The sequence below is a fragment of the Molossus molossus genome, unplaced genomic scaffold, assembly GCF_014108415.1.
Source record: "Molossus molossus isolate mMolMol1 unplaced genomic scaffold, mMolMol1.p scaffold_m16_p_11, whole genome shotgun sequence".
In the NCBI taxonomy this organism is placed as follows: domain Eukaryota; kingdom Metazoa; phylum Chordata; class Mammalia; order Chiroptera; family Molossidae; genus Molossus; species Molossus molossus.
Genome location: NW_023425346.1, coordinates 19,012,362 through 19,026,523, shown reverse-complemented (window position 1 = coordinate 19,026,523; position 14,162 = coordinate 19,012,362). Strand labels below are relative to the sequence as shown.

The 14,162-nt window shown below is 35.5% G+C and overlaps 1 protein-coding gene across 4 annotated transcripts in view; it reads right to left on the bottom strand.

The window, feature by feature from the left end:
* The window catches only part of RAB3GAP1 (RAB3 GTPase activating protein catalytic subunit 1), a 92,672-nt gene that overhangs the window by 16,457 nt on the left and 62,053 nt on the right, over positions 1-14,162 (bottom strand). For all 4 annotated transcript variants that reach the window (XR_004958647.1, XM_036253888.1, XM_036253886.1 and 1 more), the window contains exons 12-17: positions 11,143-11,235; positions 10,254-10,423; positions 8,438-8,524; positions 7,382-7,554; positions 6,098-6,152; positions 5,483-5,854 (exon numbers count right to left, since the gene is read on the bottom strand). Coding sequence is in view for 3 of the 4 variants with exons in the window: in XM_036253888.1 (XP_036109781.1) it covers positions 5,483-5,854; positions 6,098-6,152; positions 7,382-7,554; positions 8,438-8,524; positions 10,254-10,423; positions 11,143-11,235 (950 nt within the window). In the remaining variant the exon portion in view is untranslated. The remainder of the gene's footprint in view (positions 1-5,482; positions 5,855-6,097; positions 6,153-7,381; positions 7,555-8,437; positions 8,525-10,253; positions 10,424-11,142; positions 11,236-14,162) is intronic.

Below are 14,162 nucleotides of genomic sequence, written 5' to 3'. Positions count from 1 at the left end.
ATAAAATTTATATATTAAAATTAAAGGCAAATGAATTGAATCCCAACTAAAGCCCCCAAATAACTAAGTTTTACATTGGAGGAGTTGCTTTAAGTTTAGGTTCAAAACACATTCTAATGACTAATTCCCATAAGAAGTTCTGGTTTTTTGTTTTGGGAATCAAAGACATTATATATTTTAGTGGTAACCCCAAATAAGAAAAGCAGTTAAGGCAAATCTAGGGGAGGATACACTGTAGAATCATTAAAAGAGTGATGGGGAACATTTTAAAACTTTCAAACAGCTTTAGGAAAGTTCTCTGAGAACTGATTCCATTAGATTTTATATCTGAAATATGAAGAACTCAGTGATGCAGAGACTAACCAAATAAAGCTTGCTTGTTTTGCTATTAAAGCTGCGGAAAAAAAAAACCCTGAACTTCTCTCTTTTTTTTTTTAATCCTCACCTGAGGACATTTTTCCATTTTTTATTCAGATAGAGTGCGAGGGAGGGAGAGAGAGAGAGAGACAGACATTGATGTGAAAGGAACACATTGAGTGGCTGCCACCTGCACAACCCATTGGGGCGGGGACAAACTGCAACCTAGGTATGTGCCCTTAGCGGGAACCGAACCTGGGTCTCTCTGGACCGCAGGCCAACACTCTTAACTGCTGAGCCAAACTGGTCAGGGCTGAACTTTTCTATTCTTTTATAATAGAATAAGACATCGAAGAAGTGGTTAGAGCATTTGTCAATAGATTTCTAGATTTCAGGAGCGTACTATAAACCAGGGTTTCTCAGCCTCAATATTACTGACATTTTATACTAGAAAATTCTTTGTCATGGGGCCTGTTCTAGGCATTGTAGGGTGTTTAGCAGCATCTCTGGTCTTTACCTACTAGATATCAGTAGTACCACTCTACCTCCTGACAATAAAAAATGTTTCCAGACATTGCCAAATATCCCTGAGGGGATGGGGGTGGGGCATAATCACTCCTCAGTTAAGAACCACTGCTTGGAAGATAAATAATTTTCACAACTATCTGTCAGAAATAAAGTAGAAGCATGGTAAAGCTATGGCATTCAAAACACAGAGCAACAAACACACACACAAAAAAACTACTACATGTGTCCTAATTTTTAAAAGAAACCTAAATGGGGCACTTTCAAACACTGCGGAAGAGAATATTTAAGCCTTCCCAGACAACAATCTGACAATCAATACATGGCAAGCATTTATGATCATGTCCTCTGATCTAAAAATTTCACTGCAGCATTATTTATAAAAGTATAAAAAGTGTAAAAAATCTGAATATGCAGTAACAGGGAAATGGTTTGATACAGGTAAAACAGGAGGGGACTGCTTTAATAGTGATTATCTCTGGATTATAAAATTATGAGTCTTTATTTTCTTTTCTCTAAAATAAACATGCATCACTTTTAAAGTCTCACATTGATACTGAGGGCTGAACAATAACTGGAAAGAAAGTATGACAGTGTGTTTTAAGAGTCTGGGCTCCAGAAACAACATGCTAGTGTGTGAATCCCAGCTCTATGACCTTGGACAATCACTCAACCATTCTGTGACTTACTGCAGTGAAGAATAAACCTTGGCACACACTTAATAAATGCTACTACATACAGACAAAATACTTAGGTTGGCATAAATTTTATTTTTTAAAATTTTCATTAAAAAACTTTTTTATTGATTTTAGAGAGAGGAAGGGAGAAGGAGACAGAAACATTGATGAGAGAGAATACTGACTGGCCGTCTTCTGCATGCCCCCCACTGGGGAATTTGCCCACAACCTGGGCATGTGTCCTGACTGGGAATCAAACTGGCGACCTCTTAGTGCATGAGTTGATGCTCAACCACTGAGCTACAACGGCCAGGTGGTATAAGCTTTATTTTTATTTATTTTTTTATCCTCACCAAAGGATATATTTTTTGCATTTATCTTTAGATAGAGCAGGAGGGAGAGATGGAGGAAGAGAGACAGAGAAACATCAACGTGAGAAAGACACACTAGTTGGTTGCCACCCGCAAAACCCCAACCGGGGCCGGGGACGAACTGCAACCAAGGTACATGCTCTTAGTGGGAATCAAACCCAGGACGTTTTGTCTGCGGGCCGACGCTCTAACTACTGAGCCTAACCGGCCAGGGCACTATAAGCTTTATACTCTGCTTTCTCTATGATATCAAAATGCCTCAGTCAAATTAAAAAATTATATGAATCTCCAATGAAACAGTACACCAGAGAAGAGGCCTTTGTTCCTTCTATTAAGAAGGAGCTAATTTTCATTGTCCCATAGACCTGAAATCACAGGATGAGCAGGAAGGAAGATGTTGAAAAAATACTATTCTTCCCACCTGAAAATTTCAGGCCAACTGTAAGTGAAGAACACGATCAAGAGAAATATAAGGCAGCAAGTACCATGAGGACCATATATACAACTTCTGAATATGCCTAAAGCTTTCTCATATACATACATGATCTCATACGGTCAATGAGAGGTGGTCAGGGCATTTTACAAATGATGAAACTGAGGTGCAGAGATAAAACACCTTGCCCAAGATCATCAAGTGGCAAAACTAACAAGTGACAAACTTAAAGGGCATCTAGGACATCTGTCTGATGCTGACTTTGAGAACTACTAGTTTGTTCCAATACACTAGCTAAGGACTCCTGCTCAAATAGATTCTTCACAGGTATCTCTCCTACCTAGTCTTGGCTCTAGATTATTGGGCAAACTCTTTTTTTCCTAGCCATAAATTTTAGGTTGACTTAGTCCTCATGGAAGGACTATGGGAATGTGTTTGAATTCTTAAGAAGCAAGGACCTATATAAGTCTTTATTTTGTGTGTGAAATGGGCAACTGATTAATGGCACACTTTAAGCTAACTTCTTTTTTTTTTTTTATCCTCACCCGAGGACATTTTTCCATTTTTTGTTCAGGTAGAGTGGGAGGGAGAGAGAGGAACAGAGAGAGAGAGAGAAACATCGACGTGAAAGGAACACATCGAGTGGCTGCCACCCGCACAACCGACCAGGGCCGGGGACAAACTGCAACCGAGGTACGCGCCCTTAGCGGGAACCGAACCCGGGTCTCTCAGGACCGCAGGCCGACGCTCTAACCGCTGAGCCAAACCGGCCAGGGCTAAGCTAACTTCTAAAGTTTAAAATTATATTGGTTTGAACTGGGATCATTTTGAATTCCAACCATTTTATATAAGCACATATATAATGGTTATAATTCAAGTAAGATTAACTTTAAAGTAAGAAAGTAAAATGGACTAAAATTTTCCCCTGATTTCCTAAAGGTAAGATATAAAAATGTCATAATATATAGAATACATGTTGAGAGTAAAATAAGTTTAAATTATTTCAGATTTCGATTATAAATTCAAATGTAGAAACTAAAGCATGTGAAATAAATGAGAGAAGCACAGCCTTCTGAAGAAAAAACTGAAGCTTCCAGAACAACTTTCTCAGACTCTTTATTAACCCAATCAAACCAAGACAATCTGTAACTAGATTATTATAAGTAGGGAGTGCTGTTAATTAAAACTTAGAAAAAGAATATAAAAATTAACTTTGTTGAATATTTACCTGCCAAATGCTTATAAATATGATGTGATTTAATCCTGAACAACCCAGAGTAATATAAATGATTAGTGGCCTTTAAAGTATTTAATATTGGTTTACACAACAAGTAAATAGGTAAGGTTTTAAAACTAGAGATACATTAGAACAGTGGTTCTCAACCTTCCTAATGCCACGACCCTTTAATACAGTTCCTCATGTTGTGGTTACTCCCAACCATAAAATTATTTTTGTTGCTACTTCATAACTGTAATTTTGCTACTGTTATGTCTTAGGTGACCCCTGTGAAAGGGTCATTCAACCCCCAAAGGAGTCACGACCCACAGGTTGAGAACCGCTGGATACAGATAACATGATCGTGTTCATAGAAAAACCCAAATAACTTAAAAACTATGAGAAATAATAAGTGAATGTAGTAAGATTGCTAGATCCAGGGTCAATATACAAAAATCAACTCTTTCTATATGTCAGGAAATATTTAAAAAATAAATTTAAAAATACTACATATAACATTTAAGAAAATTATAAAGACTAAAATATCTAATGTAAGACATGCAAAACCTCTACACTGAAGACTATAACACAACTGATAAGACAAAGTAAAAAAACAAACAAATAAACAAAAATCTGAAAGCAAATGAAAAAGAGAACAAGGAAATCCCAGAATAAAGCAAGGAAATAATAAAGATCAGGGCAGAATATATGACATAGAGACTTGAAAAAAAAAATCAATAAAACCAAGAGCTGGTTCTTTGAAAAGATAAACAAGATTGATGAACCTTTAGCCAGCCACACCAAGAAATAAAGAGAGAGGACCCAAACAAAATCAGAAATGAAAAAGTCAAAGAAAGAACTGACATCACAGAAATACAAAGGATTGTAAGAAAATACTATGAACAATTAATTAAATGCCAACAACGGACGGACAAGCTTTGTAAACAGGCCTTACTGATCATAGCAGTCTGAGGCCTGCTGTTTTAACTCTTCTCTGCACACTTGATAATTTCAGTAATTTAAATTGTTGTCTTTCTGTTGGGTATGTAGTGGTATCTCATGTTTTTATTTCCCTGATGAATAATGATACTGAACAGATTTTCACATATTTATCGCCCATTTGGATATCTTCTTTGTGAAGTGCCTGTTTAAAGCCTTTGCCTTCTTTTTTTAATATGTTTTTATTGATGTTAGAGAGAGAAACATCGATCAGCTTCCTGCTGCACAGCCCCTACTGGGGATCAAGGCTGAAAACCAGGCATGTGCCTTGACCAAGAATTGAAGCAGTGACCTTTTGGTGCATGAGACCACACTCAACCAACTGAGCCACACCTACCAAGTGCCTAGCATCTTTGCTCTTGTGTTTGCGATTTCTAAGAACTTTTATCTATAATACTGTCAACAATAAATAAATAAAAAGAGGAAAGAAAATAAAGAAATGATATTTCATGGTGTTGGAGTTTCTCTCTAAATTGATTTATAAATTCAATGCAATATGAATTAAAATCCCAGCAGGATTATTTTATATGTGGAAACTGACAAGCTGATTATCAAATTTGTTGAAAAATAAAAAAAATTTAAAAAATGCTAAGGACAGCCATATCCATATTTTTGGATATTGTATTTTTAAACACCTGAGTACTCACCACTCAGTTTAAGAAATAATAGATCATCTTATACATAATGAGATACTATCTATCTACTTAAACTTCAAAATATTTCTCAATTTGAGAAATGGTAGACCTAAAAGCCCCAATAGTTCATTTAGACTATAAATTTTAGATCTTTGAACATAGACTGTTTAAAGAATTGCCCCTACCCAAAGAAATCATCTATTAGGAAGAAGATATATAAACAACAAATTGTTAAAAATTAAAATGTCAAGTGCTAGTCCAGGCCCTACCTGGGTCACTGGAATGTAGAGAGGTTCTCCATTATGTAGCAGTGTAAGTTTCCCATGCTGATGGAGTCGTCCTTCTGGCTTTAAATTTGCCATCTCCTTTAGTCCTCCTTTCTTGCCAGTCTCTTGTCCATTTCCTTTAAGTTCTTCAGTATCACTTAGGCATTCAAAAAATTCTTCTTCGCTGTCACTCCAAGAATCCCAAGATTTTCCCACCTCTCCCTTTTCCTTATCCATATCTTTTACATTATCTGGCCCCAGCTGGTCTCCAGGTTTTCCAGCATCACCTGGATATATATTAGTCAGGTTATCTGAAGTACTTGTCTTTTTCTTCTCATCACGTGCCTTCTTTCTTTCAATACAACAATTTAACATCTTAAGAGGACAGAAATATATATATTTGAATTACTTATAGTGAAATCAAAACCTATCCACTGCTTGAATATTTAATTTCCATTCCCCACCCTTTCCCTATATCAGATTGTGAATGACTGTGATTTTAAGTAACCTACAGCAGCACAAATAGAATAGCCTATAATCCATACTGAAATTTAGCATTAGAACTAAGCTCCAACTGACTCAAGATCACATTAAATACTGTCATTAGAAAACCTTTACCTGTAGTTTCTGATGTAGTAAACAACATCTGAGATCTGGGGCACCACTTGCTAATCTATCAAATGAAGTGGGAAAAAGACTAGTTTTAGTAAAATTGCTTCAGATATACATAGTTTTTATATTACCACAAATTTTTGCTATATTCATAAGAATATATGAATAAACTAGAGTTACACAGGTAAGATAACTTAGATGGAGCAAGTAAAAGATCAACATTTATTTTATCCTTCTAGTCCACAAATCACCAACAGCAAATATAAAAGACATTTCAAAGCTGAAGAATAAACAAATGATAGCTCACAAGCTAACAGAAACTTAAAATAAAAAGAAGTCTCTAAATCCACCCCAGGAAGTAGCTAGCATACAGTATTTCATATCATACAAACGAGATTCAACTATATTTTTAGTTCTCAATTGTTATAGTGGATTCTCAATATAAAAACCATCAATCTTCAACTGTCTTTTTCCTGGACTGCCTCTAGTTCTAAGCCACTAAGTTCCCAGTAATCAGCAAAGAAAGAATGCAGCTAAGCAAAAACCGGCAAATGACCTAAGAGTAAACATTTTTGGATTAGTCACCATTTTATATTAATTATATCATGAGTCTCCTCCATTATCAAGAGTAGATAATCCATAACCTATGCAATACCAACATTTATGCTAACTAAACTCTCCTATGTGATTAAGTGAAATGTCAATATAAACTACACACACACACACAATCACAGGTAATGTTTAATATCTGAACTTATAAACTCTAGAGATGTTTTCTCCCCAACTATAAAAATATATGTTCACTCACAAAATTTGGCAAATACACAAATGTATAAAGAACAAAATAAAAATATATCACACCTGGGAAAACTACTATTGACATTTGGCTGTATTTCTTTCCATTTATTTTGCCGTACAAAGCTATATATCAGCATAATTGAAAGTTTTCGGTATATGCAACATTATATTCTACTTTACTACAAATATTAGGATCATTTCAATGTTATTAGAGATCCTTGGGGGAAAAAATACCTGTAATGGATCTACAACTTTCCTTTGTAAAGATACATCATAATTTTATTTAACCATTCTTTTATGTTTGATACTTAGGTTGTTTCACCTGTTTTTTCCCCCTATTATAAACTGGCTGCAGTGAACACCTCTGAACGTAAATCAGGTCCAAAGTTTCTTGCCATTTTCTTAGGGCAGATTTCCTAGAACTAATGTTTCAAAAGTCAGATTGTGCCAACAAAATCTTCTCTACACACAACTGGATATGGAAATTATTACCCTGGAATCAGAAAGTTGTTTTCCCATCTGAAACGCATTTCAAGAACAAATTCCTGCCAGAGGTGTGCCACTCCTTTCAATCCTCCATGGTAAAAATTGATCATACAAAGACACAAAGCCAATTTGTATGTTAAACTGTCAGATGGTGCAGATTTGAACTGATTGTAGAGATTCTAAATTTAACAAAACAGAAACAAAGCAAAACATGTTAACATATTTACATGTATAATCAAAAACTGGGTGGAGATTTTAATACTAAAATTAATCTACCCTACCTAAAGTAGCTTCTATCAATGTCTAATACGTTATTGCCTAAATTATTCTTAGGCAGTTCCATGTTTTCAAGATTTCTACAAGGATCAAAAAAAGTCAAACTATAGTTTAGTGAGGCTAAAGTTACAAGTTTTAATTTCTTCTGTGGAATTTTCAAGATGTATTCCAAATTTCACGTGTTATTTTAAAAACCTTTTAAATAAAAATGGTACACACTGGTCAAAACCAAAACTATAAAATAAACTCAGAACTGTACAAATTGAAAATGTAAAGCCTTTGCTTTCTCTCCTCACTTTATGGTATCTATTTCTTAACAGTAACTGCTATAACAGATTGATATCTCTGTATTTGTCATTTAAACTCTCATTTCTTAATTTACCAAAGACCCGGATAAGAAAAACATAAAAAATTTTACTTCATTTTATATATTTTACTTCATTAAAGAGTTTTTCACTCACTTCCTAGTTTGAAATACAGGAATGATCTGTTGAAAATAAGTTTTATGATTTACGAAAAGCCTAAAATGAGGGAAATTCCACAATCGTGCGCAACATATTTATGCTATTGTTTTTTCACTGTTACCAGAAAAGTTCTTACTACTCAAAATATGTCAGTGTTCTACAGCAGGTCACTTTCTGAGTGAAGGCCATGACCTCTCAAGTTTTCCTAAGGTGATTTTTAAAATAAAAAAAATCCTTATGCTACTAAACTAAAAATATAGCAAACCTTCAGAAATGTGATGCATTTTAATCACTGAACTCCAAATTAACTCAGTCAACTTACATATTCTTCACTCTCTGATGAAGGATTATTGTTGTCTGTTGAAGTTCCATCTAATAGCTTCTCAGAAGCAGCATCAGGGAATAAGAACTTAGGGAGAAAGAAAATAACCACATTATTCAACCAAATTTCCTAATTTGTTGATTTTTGTTACTCATATAGGCACTATATGACTTTTTAATGATTTTGCTGTTAAAACAATGAAAATACTCTTGTTGGTTCTACTGGTTCTGTGAACTAAACAGAATGCAAAACCAAGATTTCTCCACTATGATTTCAGGCTCAACCAAGGTCACTGAAGTTTTAAAAAAGTGTTAATATTATGAAAAAGACAAAGCTATAAAAGAAAAGTTTAAAACACCCACATATTCACAACTCAGTAGAGTTATATTATCCACAGATCTTCATACATGAAATAATAAAAGTATGCTATTTAAGACATATAACTTCATTGTATGAAATACCCCTAGAAAGCAGGAAGCAGTCTAAACCTGTAATGACCAGTGTATCTTTTCTACATGGTCTCTGTTTATGTGTATGTGTGCAGGAGTGGTTAAAAAAAATTCAATGTCTATGACAATTGAGCTATATACCTAGAATAAAATCCCTAAGGATACATTCTTAAGAAGGGGCCTTCTCTACAGAAATTTATTTTCAGTCCTCTTTTTTTTTTTAAATCACTGTTTCTCCACAGTGCTTTGTGATACTGCTGACTCGTAATTCCTTTTACTATGCATACTCTGCCACATATTACAGATCATACTCAACAGATTTTTAGAAATAAAGGAACTACTATGTGCTAATCCCCCCAGTAGGCACATTTACAAACAATATCCTATTCTCGTATCACTGTGTGAGCTAAGTATCATTGCTCATATCTTACAGACACAGAAGCTGAAAATCTGGTTAAAAGTATTGTTCATATTAACGACAAGAATAAGATTAACATCAAGTTTCCAAGACCAGTATTTTTTTCATTGCACTTAACTCTTGAAGGTTTTTCCCAAGCTGTTTTAATGCACAAATTGCCAAAAGTATGATTACAACTACAATTACAGTAAGAATATGTATCATTTATCAAAGGCCTATTTTATGCCAGGCAGTGTAACAGAAGGTCCTTTAATCCTCACAACAATCTCACAAAGTTTTATTAGCCTCTTTCCAGATGAGGAAACTGACGTGAAATGGCTTGTTCAAAGTCACACAGTAAGTCAGGTTTCCCAGGCTGGGCCTGTTCCACACTATGTATGCCCAGGAGACACCCTAGCCCCTTTTAGTACTCACTATAAAACATAAAGCTTTCTCTGAACTGCTGTGAAAGAAAAATTTCAAAAATACAATTCTGATCGTGTTGCCCTGCTTAAAATGGCATGAAACTGCATAATCAAGTCCAGCACTTCAGAGTGGCAGGTTACCTGCTACCTCTTCAGCTTCGTCTCTAGCCACTCCAACTACCATACAATATCCCAAACTATTCAATATGCTCTATTAGACCTCTGCTATTCCTCTGCTTATAAAGCCTTCTCTTCCACATGTAGCTCAAATGTCCTTCTTTATGAAGCCACTGCCCAGAGACAGACACATCCTCTACTGTGTTCTCATAGACTCTCTGCCAGACTTCAAGTCACATGCAACATGGTATTTTAACTATTGCTTTACTTGCCTTTTCCCCACACACTAGTGAGAACTCTCTGAATGTGGACACTTTGTTTTACTCATTTTATATCCCTAATCCAGTGCCTGCCACACAGAAAGGACTGAAGATATAATGAATAAATGCATATGCATATAGATGTATAAAGACACTATTATTACTTACCAAGAGAATAGTATTGAGGACATCATTATTCAGTGGTGACTCTTCTATACCTCTGTGTTTTTGTATTTTCTTCTTTGCAGTATGTACCATATTTGAAACGGATAATTTATGAATTGGAACCGGTGCTGGCTCTGTCAATTTTGACAAAGCTTGAGTTATATCAGCAATTTCTATAAGAACAGAAGTGAATACAAATTTTATCACCAACCTTAGCAGATTAAAATGATGAGTAAACTGAAGACTGTTTAAAATATTTTAGTCACCCCTTTCACTAGTGTTACATGGTCTTAGAATTATAAAATTTTAATACACATGTTTAGCTTTATATGCATGTATGACTGACAAAGGTGTAACAAGTTATTTCTCCCCAGGGGATTTAAAAAATAAACCTTTAGCCCTGGCCGGTTTGGCTCAGCAGTTAGAGCATCAGCCTGCGGTCCAGAGAGACCTGGGTTCGGTTCCCACTAAAGGCAAGTACCTTGGTTGCAGTCTGTCCCCGGCCCTGGTTGGGTTGTGTGGGTGGCAGCCATTCCATGTGTCCCTTTCATGTCGATGTTTCTCTGTCTCTCTCTTCCTCTCTCTCCCTCCTACTCTATCTGAACAAAAAGTGGAAAAATGTTCTAGGGTGAGGATAAAAAATAAATAAATAAACCTCTAAAACCCTGCTTTTCAAAATAGCTTATATTTTTGGTGGAAAGAATTCATTAAATGCACTTAATGTTTTAAGCTCAGGGTATATAGTATAGACTGAAGAAAAACAGTAGCTATCTACTCCATCAATACTTGTTTTTCCAACTTACTTCAAATAAGAAAATAGATAAATAGTTGCTAGAAATGTGCCCCCCAAAAATGGGTTACACATTTTAAAATAAAAAAAAAAGTAGGTCACCTCTTCCTTCTTCCTCAAATGTGGATCGTCCAAGAATCTCATCAGTTGACTCCTTCCGACGGCAAACTTTAAAAAATTCAGTGACAAAATCACCTACAGAGAAAAAAAGTGTTATTAATTTTGACACTTAACTGAAAGAAATCAGTCCTATAAATTAAAGTACATGTTTTCACAAAGCTATTAACTAAGATATGGCAAAACACACACAAAACAAAAACAACAAAATTCAGTTCTTTTTTTAAAATTTTTTATTTATTAATTTTTTTTTGTTACAGATGTTTCTCATATTTCCCCCATTGACACCCTCCTCCCCTTCCCCACTACGCCATCCCCAGCTTTTTTGTCCATGTCCATTGGTCATGAATACATGCATGTAAGTTCTGTCTCTTCCCCCACAAACCCCCCTCCTCTGAGGCTTGCCAGTCTGTACCCCACCTCTATGTCTCTGGGTTAATTTTATTCAGCAGTTTGTTTAGTTCATTATATTCCACAAATAAGTGAGATCATGTGATATTTGTCTTTCTCTGCTTGGCTTGTTTCGCTTAGCATAATAGTTTCCAGGTCGTTCCATGCCATCTCAAAGAATAAGAGATCTTTCTTACTCAAGACAAATATTAATTCTATTTTAAAGGAAGCCTGGCTCTTCTTTTCTCTCTATGTCCCAGGGTAATAATTTTTCTTAGAATTCCTTCTAAAATGAAAGAAAAGTAACTGTATCTAGTAATATTAAGTCCTTGCTCTGTGCCTGAATAAGACTAAGAGTATCTATTCTCATTAAGCTCTATAAGTAACAAGAATATTACTCTAAGTATATAGCGGTCTTTTTCCCCTAACTGCCACCCTACTGGGATTCTGAATCCATTAAAAAAGTAAAGTTAAAAAGAATACTAAAGCCCTGGCTGGTTTTGCTCAGTGGTTAGAGCATCAACCTTCGGAACAGAGTCCCGGGTTCGATTCCAGCCAAGGGCACATACCTCGATTGCCATTTGTCCCCGGCCCCAGTTGGGGTCGTACAGGAGGCAACCAACCAGTCACTGTGTCTCTCTCACATCGATGTTTCTCTCTCTCCCTCCCACTCTGTCTGAAGATAAATGTAAAAATATCCTCAGGCCCTGGCCGGTTTGGTTCAGCGGTTAGAGCGTCGGCCTGCGGTCCGGAGAGACCCGGGTTCGGTTCCCGCTAAGGGCATGTACCTCGGTTGCAGTTTGTCCCTGGCCCTGGTTGGTCGTGTGGGTGGCAGCCACTCGATGTGTCCTTTCACGTCGATGTTTCTCTCTCTCTATCTTCCTCTCACTCTACCTGAACAAAAAAGTGGAAAAATGTCCTCAGGTGAGGATAAAAAAATAAATAAATAAAAATATCCTCAGGTGAGGATTAAAAAAAAAAAGAAATACTAAAGATGTTTCTAGAGGATTAAGAAATCACATAAGATGAAGTTATTTCACCTTTAGCTGCATTTTAATGGTACACTTTGTGTTATTATAAGAGAAAAAGGTTTGATGTCATGTAAAGAGCTGCAATGAGATGTCTACACATAGAAATTAGAGCTTAACAAGAACTATCACTCCAAAACTTGACAATACAAATATACTGAGCACATCTAAGTTTGAGAATTCACTAATTAGAGCTGATAAACCTAGAAAATTTTCCGGACTTCTTTAGAAAAATAGGAAAATCCTATAATCTAGTCATATAAACATATTAAGTCAATGAAGTAGAGTGAGATCATGGAAAAATTATGAAAATACTTTTAATTCTAAGGTCCTCTGCAATTATCACAGAGGTCAGTGGATGAAAAATGATAAGAAACTAGAAACAATTTAGTAAGTAAATTTAATAAATCAATGATTAAACTTGAGAAATTATTTATTGAGCATTTACCATAAGGCACTGTGTTAAATATGATACATACACACATACATATTCTTCTTTGATTTTCTCAATAACTCTATGAACTGTGTACTATTATTATCTCTATTCTACTAAGATTTGAAGAAATTACAAAACTTGCTCAAATTGGTGGATCTAGGAATTAAAACAAGGTCTATTCATCTCTAAAATTCTTGATATCTACCTCCCTAACATCCCAAGACAAATTCACCGATGGCAGGAATTTTACGTTACATATCTTTTTATTCACTATTGTAGTTAGCACAAATGGCAAGTCCCAATTAGCATTTGATAAATAGCATATGATGAATGATAGAGCCCAAGAAAATAATGTTTTAGAGAAATGCATCATTATTGTTATCATTAAATATTTTATTCCTTTAGATGAATGGTAATATATCAGGCTATATGGAATGAAAGTGGCATGGAGGAACACAGAAATAGAGAAAATATTTTCATGTGTACTGACTATGAGAAAGAAAAAGATGGAAAGGCACATTGAGGAGAGGGTTCAGAAGACTTCATGAAAGAGACATCTACAAAAATGAGAAGGGAAAGATAATTCCAGACATGGAATACAATAATACTATTTAAATAGCAACAAATATTTTTCTTTTTTTTTTTTTTTAATCCTGAGGACATTTTTCCATTTTTTATTCAGACAGAGCGGGAGAGAGAGAGAGAAACATCGACGTGAAAGGGACACATCGAGTGGCTGCCACCTGCACAACCCAACCAGGGCCGGGGACAAACTGCAAATGAAGTACATGCCCTTAGCGGGAACCAAACCCGGGTCTCTCTGACACTCTAACCGCTGAGCCAAACCAGCCAGGGCACAATTGATATTTTTCAAAGTATTTCTATTTATGTCATTTCATTTGATTCTTCAAATAACCCTATGAGTTGTACAAGATTATTTACACCTCTTTTCCTCTAACAGAAAACAGGTTTGCATATGTGGTATAAACTCTACAAAAGGACTCCAATAGATAGTAAAAATCAATGTTCTTTCCATCATATACCACAGGTCCAGACGGATAGCAAAAGGCAAAACGGGCTCTAATAGCTAGAATAGATAATGTACACTATATCACAAGAGGAAAAAAGGAAGTGACATAAAAGCATTTTAA